General features: G+C 38.6%; 1 protein-coding gene across 1 annotated transcript in view; it reads left to right on the top strand.

The window, feature by feature from the left end:
- Nucleotides 1–9003, top strand: part of TTC5 (tetratricopeptide repeat domain 5) — a 21001-nt gene extending 11998 nt beyond the window's left edge. The window contains exons 7-10 of the mRNA XM_049613213.1: nucleotides 323–469; nucleotides 1324–1538; nucleotides 4772–4916; nucleotides 7680–9003. Of these exons, the coding sequence (XP_049469170.1) occupies nucleotides 323–469; nucleotides 1324–1538; nucleotides 4772–4916; nucleotides 7680–7799 (627 nt within the window). The 3' untranslated portion in view covers nucleotides 7800–9003. The remainder of the gene's footprint in view (nucleotides 1–322; nucleotides 470–1323; nucleotides 1539–4771; nucleotides 4917–7679) is intronic.
- The last annotated feature ends 3519 nt before the right edge of the window (nucleotides 9004–12522 follow it).

Consider the following 12522-nt stretch of genomic DNA (forward strand, 5'->3'; position numbering starts at 1 on the left):
TTCTTTCTTTCTTTCTTTCTTTCTATGTTTATTTATTTTTGAGAGAGTGAGAGCCAGGGAGGGGCAGAGAGTGAGAGAGGGAGACAAAGGATCCAAAGCAGGCTCTGCACTGACAGCAGAGAGCCCGATGTGGGGCTCAAACCCATGAACTGTGAGATCATGACCTGAGCCAAATTTGGATGCTTAATCAACTGAGCCACCCAGGCGCCCCGGAAACAGTTTATTTCCGTAGATTGCTAGTACATTGTGCCATTACTCCCCTCTGTGTAGTTTGTGTTAAATATACATATAATTGGGAGGTTTTTGGTTACTTCTTGTGCAGTTACATAAATACGAAGAGAATTATGGGGAGGCCCTGGAGGGCTTCTCTCGGGCTGCAGCACTGGATCCTGCATGGCCAGAGCCCCGGCAACGAGAGCAACAACTTCTGGAATTCCTGAATAGATTAACCAGTCTCCTTGAGAGCAAGGTAAAGTTGTCAAAAGGCCAAATCGTACTTTTATCCCCCTGACCCTGTGGATCAAATAAAATAAGAAAAGACTAGGCTTCAGTAGTAGTGACGCTACCTGTAGAAGTGGGTAGGTGGGAGTAGGAATAGGTTTGCAAAGAGAGCAGACTAGCTTCCAGCTTCTTATCTTTTTTTCCTTTTTTGTAAATTAAAAAAAATTTTTTTAAGTTTCTAAAAAAATATTTTTTTAAGTATTTATTTTTGAGGGAGAGAGACAGAGACAGAGTGTGAACAGGGGAGAGGCGGAGAGAGAGAGGGAGACACAGAATCTGAAGCAGGTTCCAGGCTTTGAGCTGTCAGCGCAGCTGACTTGGGGCTTGCACCCACAAACCTGTGGGATCCTGACCTGAGCCGAAGTGGATGCTTAACTGACTGAGCCACCCAGGTGCCCCATCCTTTTTTTTTTTTTTTTTTTTTAATTTAAGCCCAAGTTAGTTAACATATAGTGTAATAATGATTTTAGGAATAGGATTTAGTGCTTCATCACTTACATATAACAACCAGTGCTCATCCTAACAAGTGCCCTCCTTGATGCCCATCACCTACTTAGCCCATCACCCACCTCCCTGCCATCAACCTTCAGTTTGTTCTCTGTATTTAAGAGTCTCTTATGGTTTGTCTCCCTGTTTTTCTTATTCTTGGTTCCCTTCCCCTATGTTCATCTGTTTTGTTTCTTAAAATGCATATATCAGTGAAATCATATGGTCTTTCTCTGATGGACTAATTCTGCTTAGCGTAATATACTCTAGTTCCATCTATGTTGTTGCAAATGGCAAGATTTCATTCTTTTCGATTTTTTTTTTTTTTTTTTGCAGGGAAAGGTGAAGACCAAAAAGTTGCAGAGCATGCTGGGAAGCTTGCGCCCAGCCCATCTAGGCCCTTGTGGTGATGGGCGCTACCAGTCAGCCTCTGGGCAGAAGTTGACCCTGGAGCTCAAGCCCCTGAGTGCACTACAACCCGGTGTGAACAGTGGTGCTGTGGTCCTAGGAAAGGTGGTATTCAGTCTCACCACAGAGGAGAAAGTCCCCTTGTGAGTTTGTTTTCCCTTTCCTCTTTTTCATTCTTTTGAATTGGTCTCACTTGGCCTTTCTTTGACATTTGAGGACATTGTTTGTGGTCACAGATTAGTGAGTTCTGCTTCCCTCTGTGACTGTCTCATGAGCAGGTATAGTCGAGGTGATATCTAACAGTCTCTCTGTAGATTCTGTCATCACCCATTTTTTTCTCTGAACTTGGTGCTCTGTGGATTCCTACATCCATAGCTGAAATTGAACTGCTGTGTTTTTTAGAAGACAGAAGGAAACCTTGAAATTCTCCTGCCTCTTTGTGTTTTCATGATCATAGAATTTAAAGGAGGAAAAATTTTCAGTCCTGTTTGGACTTAGGTATGACTAGGCAGTTCCGAAAGGTTAGCTTTGAGTTAGAATTTAAGGCCTGATGGGGATATTGTGTCAGATATTATTTAACAAATATTTATTGAGCACCTGGTATATGTGTGGTAGGGAGTGAAATGTAAAGGATCCAAGTGAAGGTGCTAACAGTCTAGTAGAGGATATGAGTTAAGAACATTCACCTAGAAAAAAAATGTTCTTTAAGGTTTAATTTTTTTAAGTTCTCTCTGCACACAGCACAGGGCTCAAACTCATAACCCTGAGATCATGAGTTGCATGCTACTGACTGAGCCATCCAGGCACCCCTTACTTAGAAGATTTTTAAGCCTTGAAAAATTAGGGTTTAGTCTGTGCCATCAGTCCTTGGTCCTTCACTCACTTCCTAATCCCTTGTCGACTGGTTTCCTTTTTCTGTTTTCTACTGGATTTGTTTTTTTCTAGCCTCACCAGTGTCTGGTCCAGTGGCTTCCACTATGTGGTTCCACAACACTGTCTTATCTCTCACTGTTTATTCCCTTTCATATCCCTTCTGCTTCATCCAAACTGAAACACTTCCCATAATATGCTCAAGTTTTCTCCATGATGTTTCCTAGAGACATATGGGTTGAAGAGCAAGAAGATGGATGAGAAAAGTTTTGTTAACTAGAGCAGACCCTAGAGCTAAGAGGAATGAGAAGGAAATTCAGACAAAGGTGGATTTTAGGGGGCCTTGAGAACAAATATTTTGTCACTCCTTGGTTTCTCTTCTTCTTAACTTCTAAATGTTAAGTTCCAGGAGGACTCTCTTTTCTCTCTTTACCAGGATGGCAAATAGGTGCTAACTTTTATCACTTGGCAGCAGCTGCCCAAGTTACTGTGTAGAAGGATTCTGAGGCTTTGATTGGATTCACCAGGAGAATGTTGGGCTTGATTGCAGGTTGGCTATGAATTCAGATGTGTCAAGTGATGGCATGTGTACCAGTTCTTCACCATCTCATTTATAGATCATCTCTTTTGGTGATGTCATATAAGCCCAAGGCTTTGGCTGCCTTCACCATACTCACAAGTGGATCTCCAGCCCAGGCCTCATTTCCAAGTTTTGGATTCGTATATCCAACTGCCTCTGGGCTCCAATCAGAAATCTCTAACTCAGTAGGTTCAAAATTACTCACTTCCTCTTTCTCTCTAAACTGTTTCTCCTCCCTGCATTCCTTGTCAATCGGTGGTACCACTTCTACTCAGTCTCTTAAGACTTCTAGAAGTTGTTCTAGAATTCTCCATTCTCCTGCATTGTGGTGCTCACCACGTCCATACATTTGTTTTGGGTTTTTTGGTCCCTACCTTTCTATCTATACTGACTTAATATAGCTCCTTATTGCTTCTCCAGACACATCTTCTGACTCCTTGTTTTCCTCCAGTGTTCCACAGTGCAGAGAAATATTTCCCAGATGCAAAACCGACCATCGCCATTTCTTATCTAAAATCCCTTACTGCTGCTGTGGTACTTTTAGGATAAAGTTTGAACTCCTTAGATTGGCTTAGCATGCAAAAACCCTTCATAATTTACTCCTTGTCTGTCACTTTCCCACTTGTGCCTTTTGTTACTATCATGGGATTATTTTGTGGGTTTCAGAACAGCTATTTTTATGCCTCTGTGCCTTTACACACTGTTCCTGTGTCTGTCTGGGTAATCCTTTTACTGCTTCTTGATATAGATAACATTTTCCCCCCAACATTTATTATAAAAATTTTCAAACACAGCAAAATTGAAAGAATTTTACAGTGAGTATCTGTGTACCCAACCACCTGTATTCTTCTACTATTTTACTATACTTGGTGTATCACATGTCTATTTATCTGCTTATTTATCCATTGATCCATCTTATTTTGGTACATTTAGAGTAAATTGTAGAGATCTATATACTTTCCTCTGAATACTCCAGCGTATAGTCATTAACTAGAGTTTGGTGTTTTGTTTTGTTTTTTACAGTTTTCTTCTTTTTATGTAAAAATTTACGTAGAGTGAAGTATACAAATCTTAGTGTACATTTGCTGAGTTTTGACTAACACGTACAGCTTTGTAACCCAAACACCTGTCAAGATAGAGAACAGTAATTACCAGCACCTCGGAAAGTTTTCTCATGTTCCCTCCCAGTCAGTCCCTGTTCTCATTCCCTCAGAGGTTCTTTATTTCTACTGAGGAGTAGTTTTCCTTTTTTAACCCAGATAATTTTTCATCCTTTACAATTCAGTTTGAGGGTCTCCTCCTCAAGGAAATCTTCCCTGCCTTCTAGTTTTGAACATTTCTCCTCTGGGTTCCCACTGTCCAATCTTTGGCCTCACTGAACTCATCACAAGGGAAAAACTATTCTGGCACCTGTCACATTTGTCCCGTAAGTGATGGTTTAACTGTCTGACTCCTGCTTGACTGTAAACTCACTCATAGCTGGATCAGTGTCTTATTGCTAAGCACAAAGCTTGACGCATAAGAGGCATTCAGGGAAAGTTTGTGGAACTGAATTAAATTGACAGTGATGGTGGTTAGAGAGTTGGAAGGTTGTGATGGTTAAATTGATAGACCAGGAATAATTTCACAGCTGCAACATTTTGAGCTGGTTCATTATTATTTGTTGAATGGTCTCAGTGTGCAGATGTCTCAAGTTCTTGGTCAAGTGACAGACTGATGAGTCCTGTGCATATGCTTTAAAGATATTACATATGTAAGACAAATGAGGACTCAGATGGTAGATGATGGTACCTGTCTTAAGTTTTCTAAGTAACTAACTGAGAAAGCATTTGTTAATTTTGCTGGTATTCTAAAACCACTGTTTTTGCTCTTCTTTCCTGCCTGCTTTCCTCCCCACCCTTCCCTTAACCTGTCTTAACCTGGCAGTACATTTGGCCTGGTAGATTCAGATGGACCTTGCTGTGCAGTGATGGTGTATAATATGGTACAGAGTTGGGGAGTGCTCATTGGGGACTCCGTAGCCATTCCTGAGCCCAATCTTCGGCTTCACCGAATTCAGCACAAAGGAAAAGTGAGTGATGGCCAGGATTTTTTCCCAGCTTATAGGCTCTGAAAGTGGGACCAAGTTTATCTCTTTTAATAAATACGTAAGGTAATGCATATATATATATATATATATATATATATATATATATACACATACATATATATGTGTGTGTGTGTATGTGATATACACACATATTTCCATATATGATGTATATACTTTTTTTACTAAAAAGGGAACCTATTGGTAAACAAGAATTAAAAAAATGGACTGGACAGAGAAAAATACTGTATGATAACACTTATATATGGAATCTAAAAAAGCTGAACTCAAGAAAACAATAGAATAGTGGTTACCAGTGGCTGGGGTTGTGGTGGGCAAATTGGGGTGATGTTGTTTAAGGGTGCAGACTTGGAACTAGTAGGTAAATAAATCCTGGAGAGCTAATGCACAGCACAGTGATTACAGACAACAGTATGGTATTATATACTTCAAAGTTGCTAAGAGACCAAATCTTAATTGTTCCCACAACAAAAAAGCAGTGGTAACTGTATGACATGATGGGGTGTTACCTAACACCATGGTGGTCATATTCCAATATATAAATGTATTAAATAAACATGTTTACACCTTAAACTTATACATGTTAGATGTCAATTATTTCTATAAAAATTTTTTTTAAAAATGGACTGAAATATTATCACTCAGATATTAGTTTCTTATATATACCTACAGTCTTTTTTCATAAATATGTATATATACATATATACATTTATAAACATATATTTATAATTATATACTTATATATTTATATATATTATTTATAGTATATACATATATGTATGCGTATATATATACATTCATATGTATATTTTTAATGAGTGGAATATTATATGCAATGTTTGTGAACATTTCCTGCAGTTTAACATATTCTAACAGCATTGTTTTGAATTGACACACAAAGGTGGTGATGAAGATGATAATGACAGTTAACATTTCCTTAACACCTTAACTGACTGCTAGGTGCTGGGTTAAGAGGTTTATTGCCTATACTGGCTCATGTAATAAACACAGAAATCTTCTAAGAGTAGCAGTTTTACCACTTTTTCACCATTTAGATCAGGGGTTGGCAAACTGGCCTATTGATCAAATCTGACTCCCTGACTGTTTTGTATAGTCTGTGATATAAGAATAGTTTCTATATTTTTATTTATCTGTTTTTTTTATGTTTATTTATTTTTGAGAGAGTGAGAGACAGAGCACAAGCAGGGGAGGGGCAGAGAGAGAGGGAGACAGAAATCTAAAGCAGGCTCCAGGTTCTGAGCTGTCAGCACAGAGCCCAATGTGGGTCTTGAACTCATGAACTGCAAGATCATGACCTGAGCCAAAGTCAGATGCTTAACTAACTGACGCACCCAGGCTCCCCAGTTTCTATATTTTTAAATGAAAAAATTGAAAGAAGAATATAATAACTGGTGATACATGAAAATTATAGGGAATTCAAATTTCAGTGTCCAAAAAGTTAATTTGTTTGGGAACAGAGCCACACTTATTTGTTTACTCTTGTCTGTGGTTGCTTTTTGCACTATGGGGTCAGAGTTGAATACTTCTTCTGTGACAGAGACCATATGACCCACAAAGCCTAAATTAATTATTATTTGGCCCTCTACAGAAAAAATTTACTTCTCTCAGATCTAGATTATTTTTAATTTTTCCCAATTATAAAGGCACTGTAGTAAAAAAATTTCATATCTGCCTATATCCATGATTATTTACTTAAGTGAATTTCTAAGGTAGAATTCTGGTTCCAGAAGGTATGCAGAATTCTAAGACTTTTGATTCATATTGTCAAGTTATTTTTTGGAATGTTGGACTAGTTAATACCAACAGCAGATGTAATTGCTTCTTTGTAGTTTTCTTTTCAAGTCTGGGTAGAAACCTTTGAAAAATTAAATGCTGATTTTACATGAAAAAATACAGCATCAGTATTGTTTCGCTTTGGTTTCTTGATTATTGGTGAGGTTGGACATTTTATCAAGTTTATTGGCTGTTTATATTCCTTTTATAAATTGCCATTTTTTTGTCATTGCCCATATTCCTGTTAGGATATTTAAAAAATTGACTTATGAGAACTGTTTAATTCACGTCTTCACTTTGACTTAAAAGTGCCTCCTTCACAACTCCCAGTGGGACAATAGTTTTTGGATGAAGATGTTTTAACAACATGTTTTATGGTCTAAAGTACATTTGAACTGGTAAAGTGGGCTGTCTTTTCTGTTATTATTGGAATGTCTAAACAACACATTCTGTTTCTTCCCCCTGATAGGGAGGAAGAAGGGAGAATTAACTTGAATTTATCTTTGGCAAGTTAATTTAGGGCCTTACAAACACTGGGACTAAGAGTTTCTCAGGCTTCTCGCCGGTGGCCGTGTGCATCTGGTTTTCATTGTCAAAAGACACTGGGACGGGCAGATTCTGTGAAGGCTGGTGGTACCCTCTAGTTAGGCAGCAGTGGCACCTGTCATTTTTCAGAGATTTGCTCCATTCTTGTGGTGAAACTACTGGCATCTTACCTACCCAGACTGTCCTTCTGAAGATTGAAAACTTGGGGAAAATTATATCCCCTTTGTTAGGGGATATATAAAAATAGACTCAGCTTTATTTATTTGACGTGAGACGAAGGGAAGGAGCGTATATACTGAAGGGATAGGAAGAGGGAGAAAGTCACAGATGTGTATCCCTGTGCTTCCACCTTAGGATCTGTAATGAACCTCTGTCTGTCTTTTCTAGGACTATTCCTTTTGCAGTATTCGTGTGGAGACACCCCTCCTGCTGGTGGTGAACGGGAAGCCCCAGGGCTCCAGCAGTCAGGCCGCTGCCACAGTGGCATCACGGCCACAGTGCGAATGACCGTCCTTGACTTGCATGCTGAAGAAGGAGCGGAGGCGAGAGGATAAGCTCAAGACCCTCAGCAGCTGGGCCAGCTCCACCCAGTGACTCAGCCAGGAAGGGGGGATGTTGTAGATGATGACTTTCCCTTCCCCTGCCCTGTAGGACACTTTGTGTCTCGTCTTTCTCTCCTGTTCACATGTTCAGGTTCTCTGTGGCCACACACTTCCCTGGTGTAATCTGTCCTGCCTCTTTCATCGCTCTTCTGTGTTTTAGGCAAAGCGCATGGAATTGGTAGAAGTGTTGGCATCTTGCCGTGGGACAGAGTCCCCACGGCTTTCGTTCTTGCCTCCTTCCTGAGCCTCATGTGTATATATCATTGCAGTATTTATTGCTAAGGGAGGGGGCTTGGTTTTTTAATGGCTTGTTTTTTTTGCAACTTTTATTTTATTTTTAAACATTAGGTCCTTCCCCTTCTTTGGGGCTGGAACAGAATTAAATTTGTTTGGAGAAAAAATACTGTATAGTTTGGCTTCATTCTCTTCAAGCTTAGATTTTGGTTTTAGGATCACTTCAATCCATTGTTGTAATCCTCCCCTCTCCACCTTTTTTTTCTTTACACTAAATAGTTTATTTCTCTTCCAGTTAAATGATTTCTGGCAACAGGTATCCCAAGGCAGGAATGGCAACTCCACAAAAAGTCACTGGGAAGCAGCTTCCAACCATTTTCCCATTCTGTCATCCTTGGGGGTGGCCCTCGTGGTGCAAGATGGCAGCAATATTACTCGAATAGTGTTATTAGGCTGAAAGACCAGAGAGTGCCAGATACTCAGTTTCTTTAGATTCTAGTGATACATTTTGTAATAGTTTCTGTTAATACCCTTGAGGAAAAATGGGAAAATGTGAAGGAGGATTAATAGCTAACTGATGGCTGTAACCAGAGAGTACATTAATGGATACAGATAAATTTGGAAGATTTCTGGTGATCTGGCTCAGGTCTTTGTACTTGTCCGGTCCTTTTCAACTTCATCAGTGACTTGAATATCATTGGTGGCTTATTCATTCTATGAAGAATCTAAAGCATAGAGGAATCCTCAGAGAATGGGTAATAAAATCAGCATCTATCTATCTAAGAATGTTATAAGGGCTGAATCTAAGATAAAAGTTTGAAGTCCATTCTTTTGGTCTGAAGAGGCCAACTTTCCAGGTGTATCTTTAGCATTATGTATGAAAAATTATCGAGAATTTTTTTAAAGTATATTTTTGTTTGAGCGCATGTCTGTGCGTGTACGAGTAGTGGTGGGGGTGGGCTGAGGGGGAGTCGGGGAGGGGCAGAGAGAGAGAGAGAGACAGAGGGAGAATCCCAAGCAGGTTTTGTGCTGTCAGCATGAAACCCAACATGGGTCTCAAACCCACAAACTGTGAGATTATGACCTCAGCCAAAATCAAGAGCCAAACACCTAGTGGACTGAACCACCCAGCTGCTCCAAAATTGCTGAGAATTTTAGTAGATAAAGTTAGTATGAGTAATCAATATGATACGGTTGCAAAAACACTTTTTTGGCTGTACCAATGAATCTGTAGCAGCCAAGGAGAAGAGGTCTTGTTACAGTGTCTGTCAGACCACATGTGGAGCTTTGTGTTCAGTTCTGGGTGTTGATTTTGAGACCTATAGTCATGGAAGAGCAATCAGGAACTTGAAAGGGTGTAAAATATCTTGAGAAGTGGTTGAGGGCAACTGGGGAGAAAGTGGGGCTGGTGCAATGTGTGTGCATTAGAGTCAGTAGACAGATGAGACCAGGTAACCATTTTCCTTTTACTCAAGTCCTGAGTATGGTTTGACATACTTTGTGTAGGGCCAGGCAGTAGAAAAATGGCCAGTAGTTGGTAGAGTGAAGCAGAAAAGATTCTATGATGAAATACATGGACAAGTGAATATGCAAAACATGTATGTACAGTTTAAAGAGTGATTAGAATATCTGAAAATGCCCACCTGGCTTCAAAACTAGAACATTAATTTGTATCTTAGAAGCCCTTGTGTTCTCTCTATGATCTCATTTGTTTTCACAGTTATATAATCTCACTGATCACACCATAATTTAGTTATTCTGTTAAAGGATGTTTGGGTTTGTTTGTATCAAGGAAGTACATTATTAATATCCTGCATGTGTCCTGATAAGTAAGTGCAAGAGTTTCTTTTTAAAAAAATTTTTTTAATGTTTTTATTTTATTTTGAACGAGAGACAGAGTGCGAGTGGGGGAGGGGCAGAAAGGGAAGTCTCTGCGTCGGCACAGAGCTTGACATGGGGCTCCAACTCAGGAACTGTGAGATCATGACTTGAGCCAAAGTCAGATGGACGTTTAACTGACTTAGCCACCCAGGCACCCCAAGAGTTTCTTTTATAGCAATGATTCTCAGAAGAGTGGTCCCCAGACCAACAGCATCAAGACCACCTGGAACTTCTTTTAATGCAAAGTCTTAAGCCCCAATCCATGAATTAGAAACTCAGGGAAGAGTCCAGTAATCTGTGTTTAACAAACCCTCTCTGGGATTCTGATGCACACTAATGTGTGAGAAGCACTGTTCAGAGTATTAGCATGAGGGCAGAATTGCTGGGTCTCAGAATATACACATGCTCAACTTTTTTGAGAAATACCAAACATTTCCAAAGTGGCCGTTCCAATTAATGTCTCTACAGTCAGTGGATGAGTCTTCCTAATGCTCCTTACTCTCTTCTATATTTGGTATTTGTCTTATTTTTTAGGGACCACAGATTTGGGAGGTTTGAAAGATATCCCTCGTGGCCTTAACTTGCGTTTCTCTCACTACAAATGGGTTTGAGCATATTTTCGTGTATTTATGAGCTACTAATATTTCTCACAGTGAAAGGACTATTGTGTCTTTGACCGCTTCTTTACTGGGTTTCAAATTGATTTGTAGGACTTATCTTCGTACTAATCTTTTGTCATTTTATGTGCTGCAAACATCATCTAATGGTTGCTTTTGTTTTGTAATCTCTGCACTGGATCTTTTGTTTAACAGATCTTAATTTCAGTGTTACTGAATTTAGCAGTCTTTTATGGTCAGTGCTGTTTGTGTTTTAAGAAGTCCTTTCCTGTCCTGAAGTCATAAAGATATTTCCCCTCTGTTGTTTTATGCTTTCATCTTTTTCTTTCATTATGACATTTCTTTATGTTGTGGTGTAGGTATATACTTTTTTTCTTAATGAATAATTAATTGGCCCAGCGTCTTTTATTAAGGAATCTATCTTTTAACCACTGATATTTAAAGCCCTATCTGTCTTAAACCAAGTATGTGTGTGTGTGTGTGTGTGTGTGTGTGTGTGTGTGTATCCATGATATTACATATATATGTAATATGTGTATTATATATTTTTTTGTTTTATTTGTTTCTGAGGTCTCTATTCTGATATTTTCTGATCTACTTGTTTATTTCTATGCCCATATTACATCATCTTATAGCTTTATAAGAAGTCAGTATCTGACCAGAGAAGCTCCTTAATGTTGTTCTGAGCAAGCAGCCCATTTACATTTTAGAATTAGCTTGTAAATTTTCACAAAAAACTCCTCTAGGATTTTGACTGGGATTGATTTAGGAAGACTAGACATCTTTATATACTTTGAATCTTCTTATCCATGATTTTCTTGATTTATTTAAGACTTCTTCAGTGTCTTTCAATATAATTATATACTTTTTCCAGAAAAGTCTTATATATATCTTTTATTAAATTTATTCTTAGGCACTTCATAGTTTTCAATGCTATTGTAAATAGTGTAATTTTAAAAATTACTTTTGCTGTGTCTGGGAATAGAAGAAATACAATTGGCTGTTCTATATATTTTTTGTAGCTGTGACCTTTTTAGAGTCTCACATCCTAATAATCTCTCATGCTTCTGTTGGGTTTTCTGTGTACAAATATTAACTTTTATCTCTTCCTTTCCAATCCTTTTACCTTTTCTGCACTAGTTAGGACCTCTAGAATGCTGACTACAAGTGATGATTGCAAGCATCTTTGTCTTTTCTGATACTCGAAGGGAATATTTTGGGGCACCGCGTGGCTCAGCTGGTTGATTAAAGTTCATTAAAGTTGATTAAAGTTGGTGGATTAAAGGATTAAAGGAGATGAAAGGAGAAAAATTATTTGCCACCTCAATAAATACAGAAGAAGCATTAAATAAAATATAACACCTTTTCATGATAAACACTCAATACAAGTGTGGAATCTAAGAGCAGGTGTATGTAAAAATCACATAATAAACAGTTTATTAATCTATTCTAGTCTGGTTTTGATATGAGTTATGCTAGCCTCATACAATGAGTAAAGAGTGTTTCTTCTACATTATTATTTGAAGTTTTTTTTATATCAGTTTATCTTTTTCTTGGTAAAACTTGCTTATAAAGTTATCAGCACCTGGCTTTTGTTGTTGTTTCAAGTGTTTATTTAAATTTTAGTTAACATAGGGGGTGCCTGCATGACTCAGTCAGTTAAGCGTCCAACTTTGGCTCAAGTCATGATTTTGCCGTTTGTGAGTTTGAGCCCTGTGTGGGGCTCTGTGCTGACAGGTCAGAGCCTGGAGCCTGCTTCAGATTCTGTGTCTCCCTCTCTCTTTCTGCCCCTCCCCCGCTCATCTCTCAGACATAAATATACATTAAAAAATTTTAAAAAATTCTGGTTAACGTATAGTGTAATATTGGTTTCAGGAGAATTTAGTGATTCATCAC

This window comes from Panthera uncia, assembly GCF_023721935.1.
Source record: "Panthera uncia isolate 11264 chromosome B3 unlocalized genomic scaffold, Puncia_PCG_1.0 HiC_scaffold_1, whole genome shotgun sequence".
Taxonomy (NCBI): domain Eukaryota; kingdom Metazoa; phylum Chordata; class Mammalia; order Carnivora; family Felidae; genus Panthera; species Panthera uncia.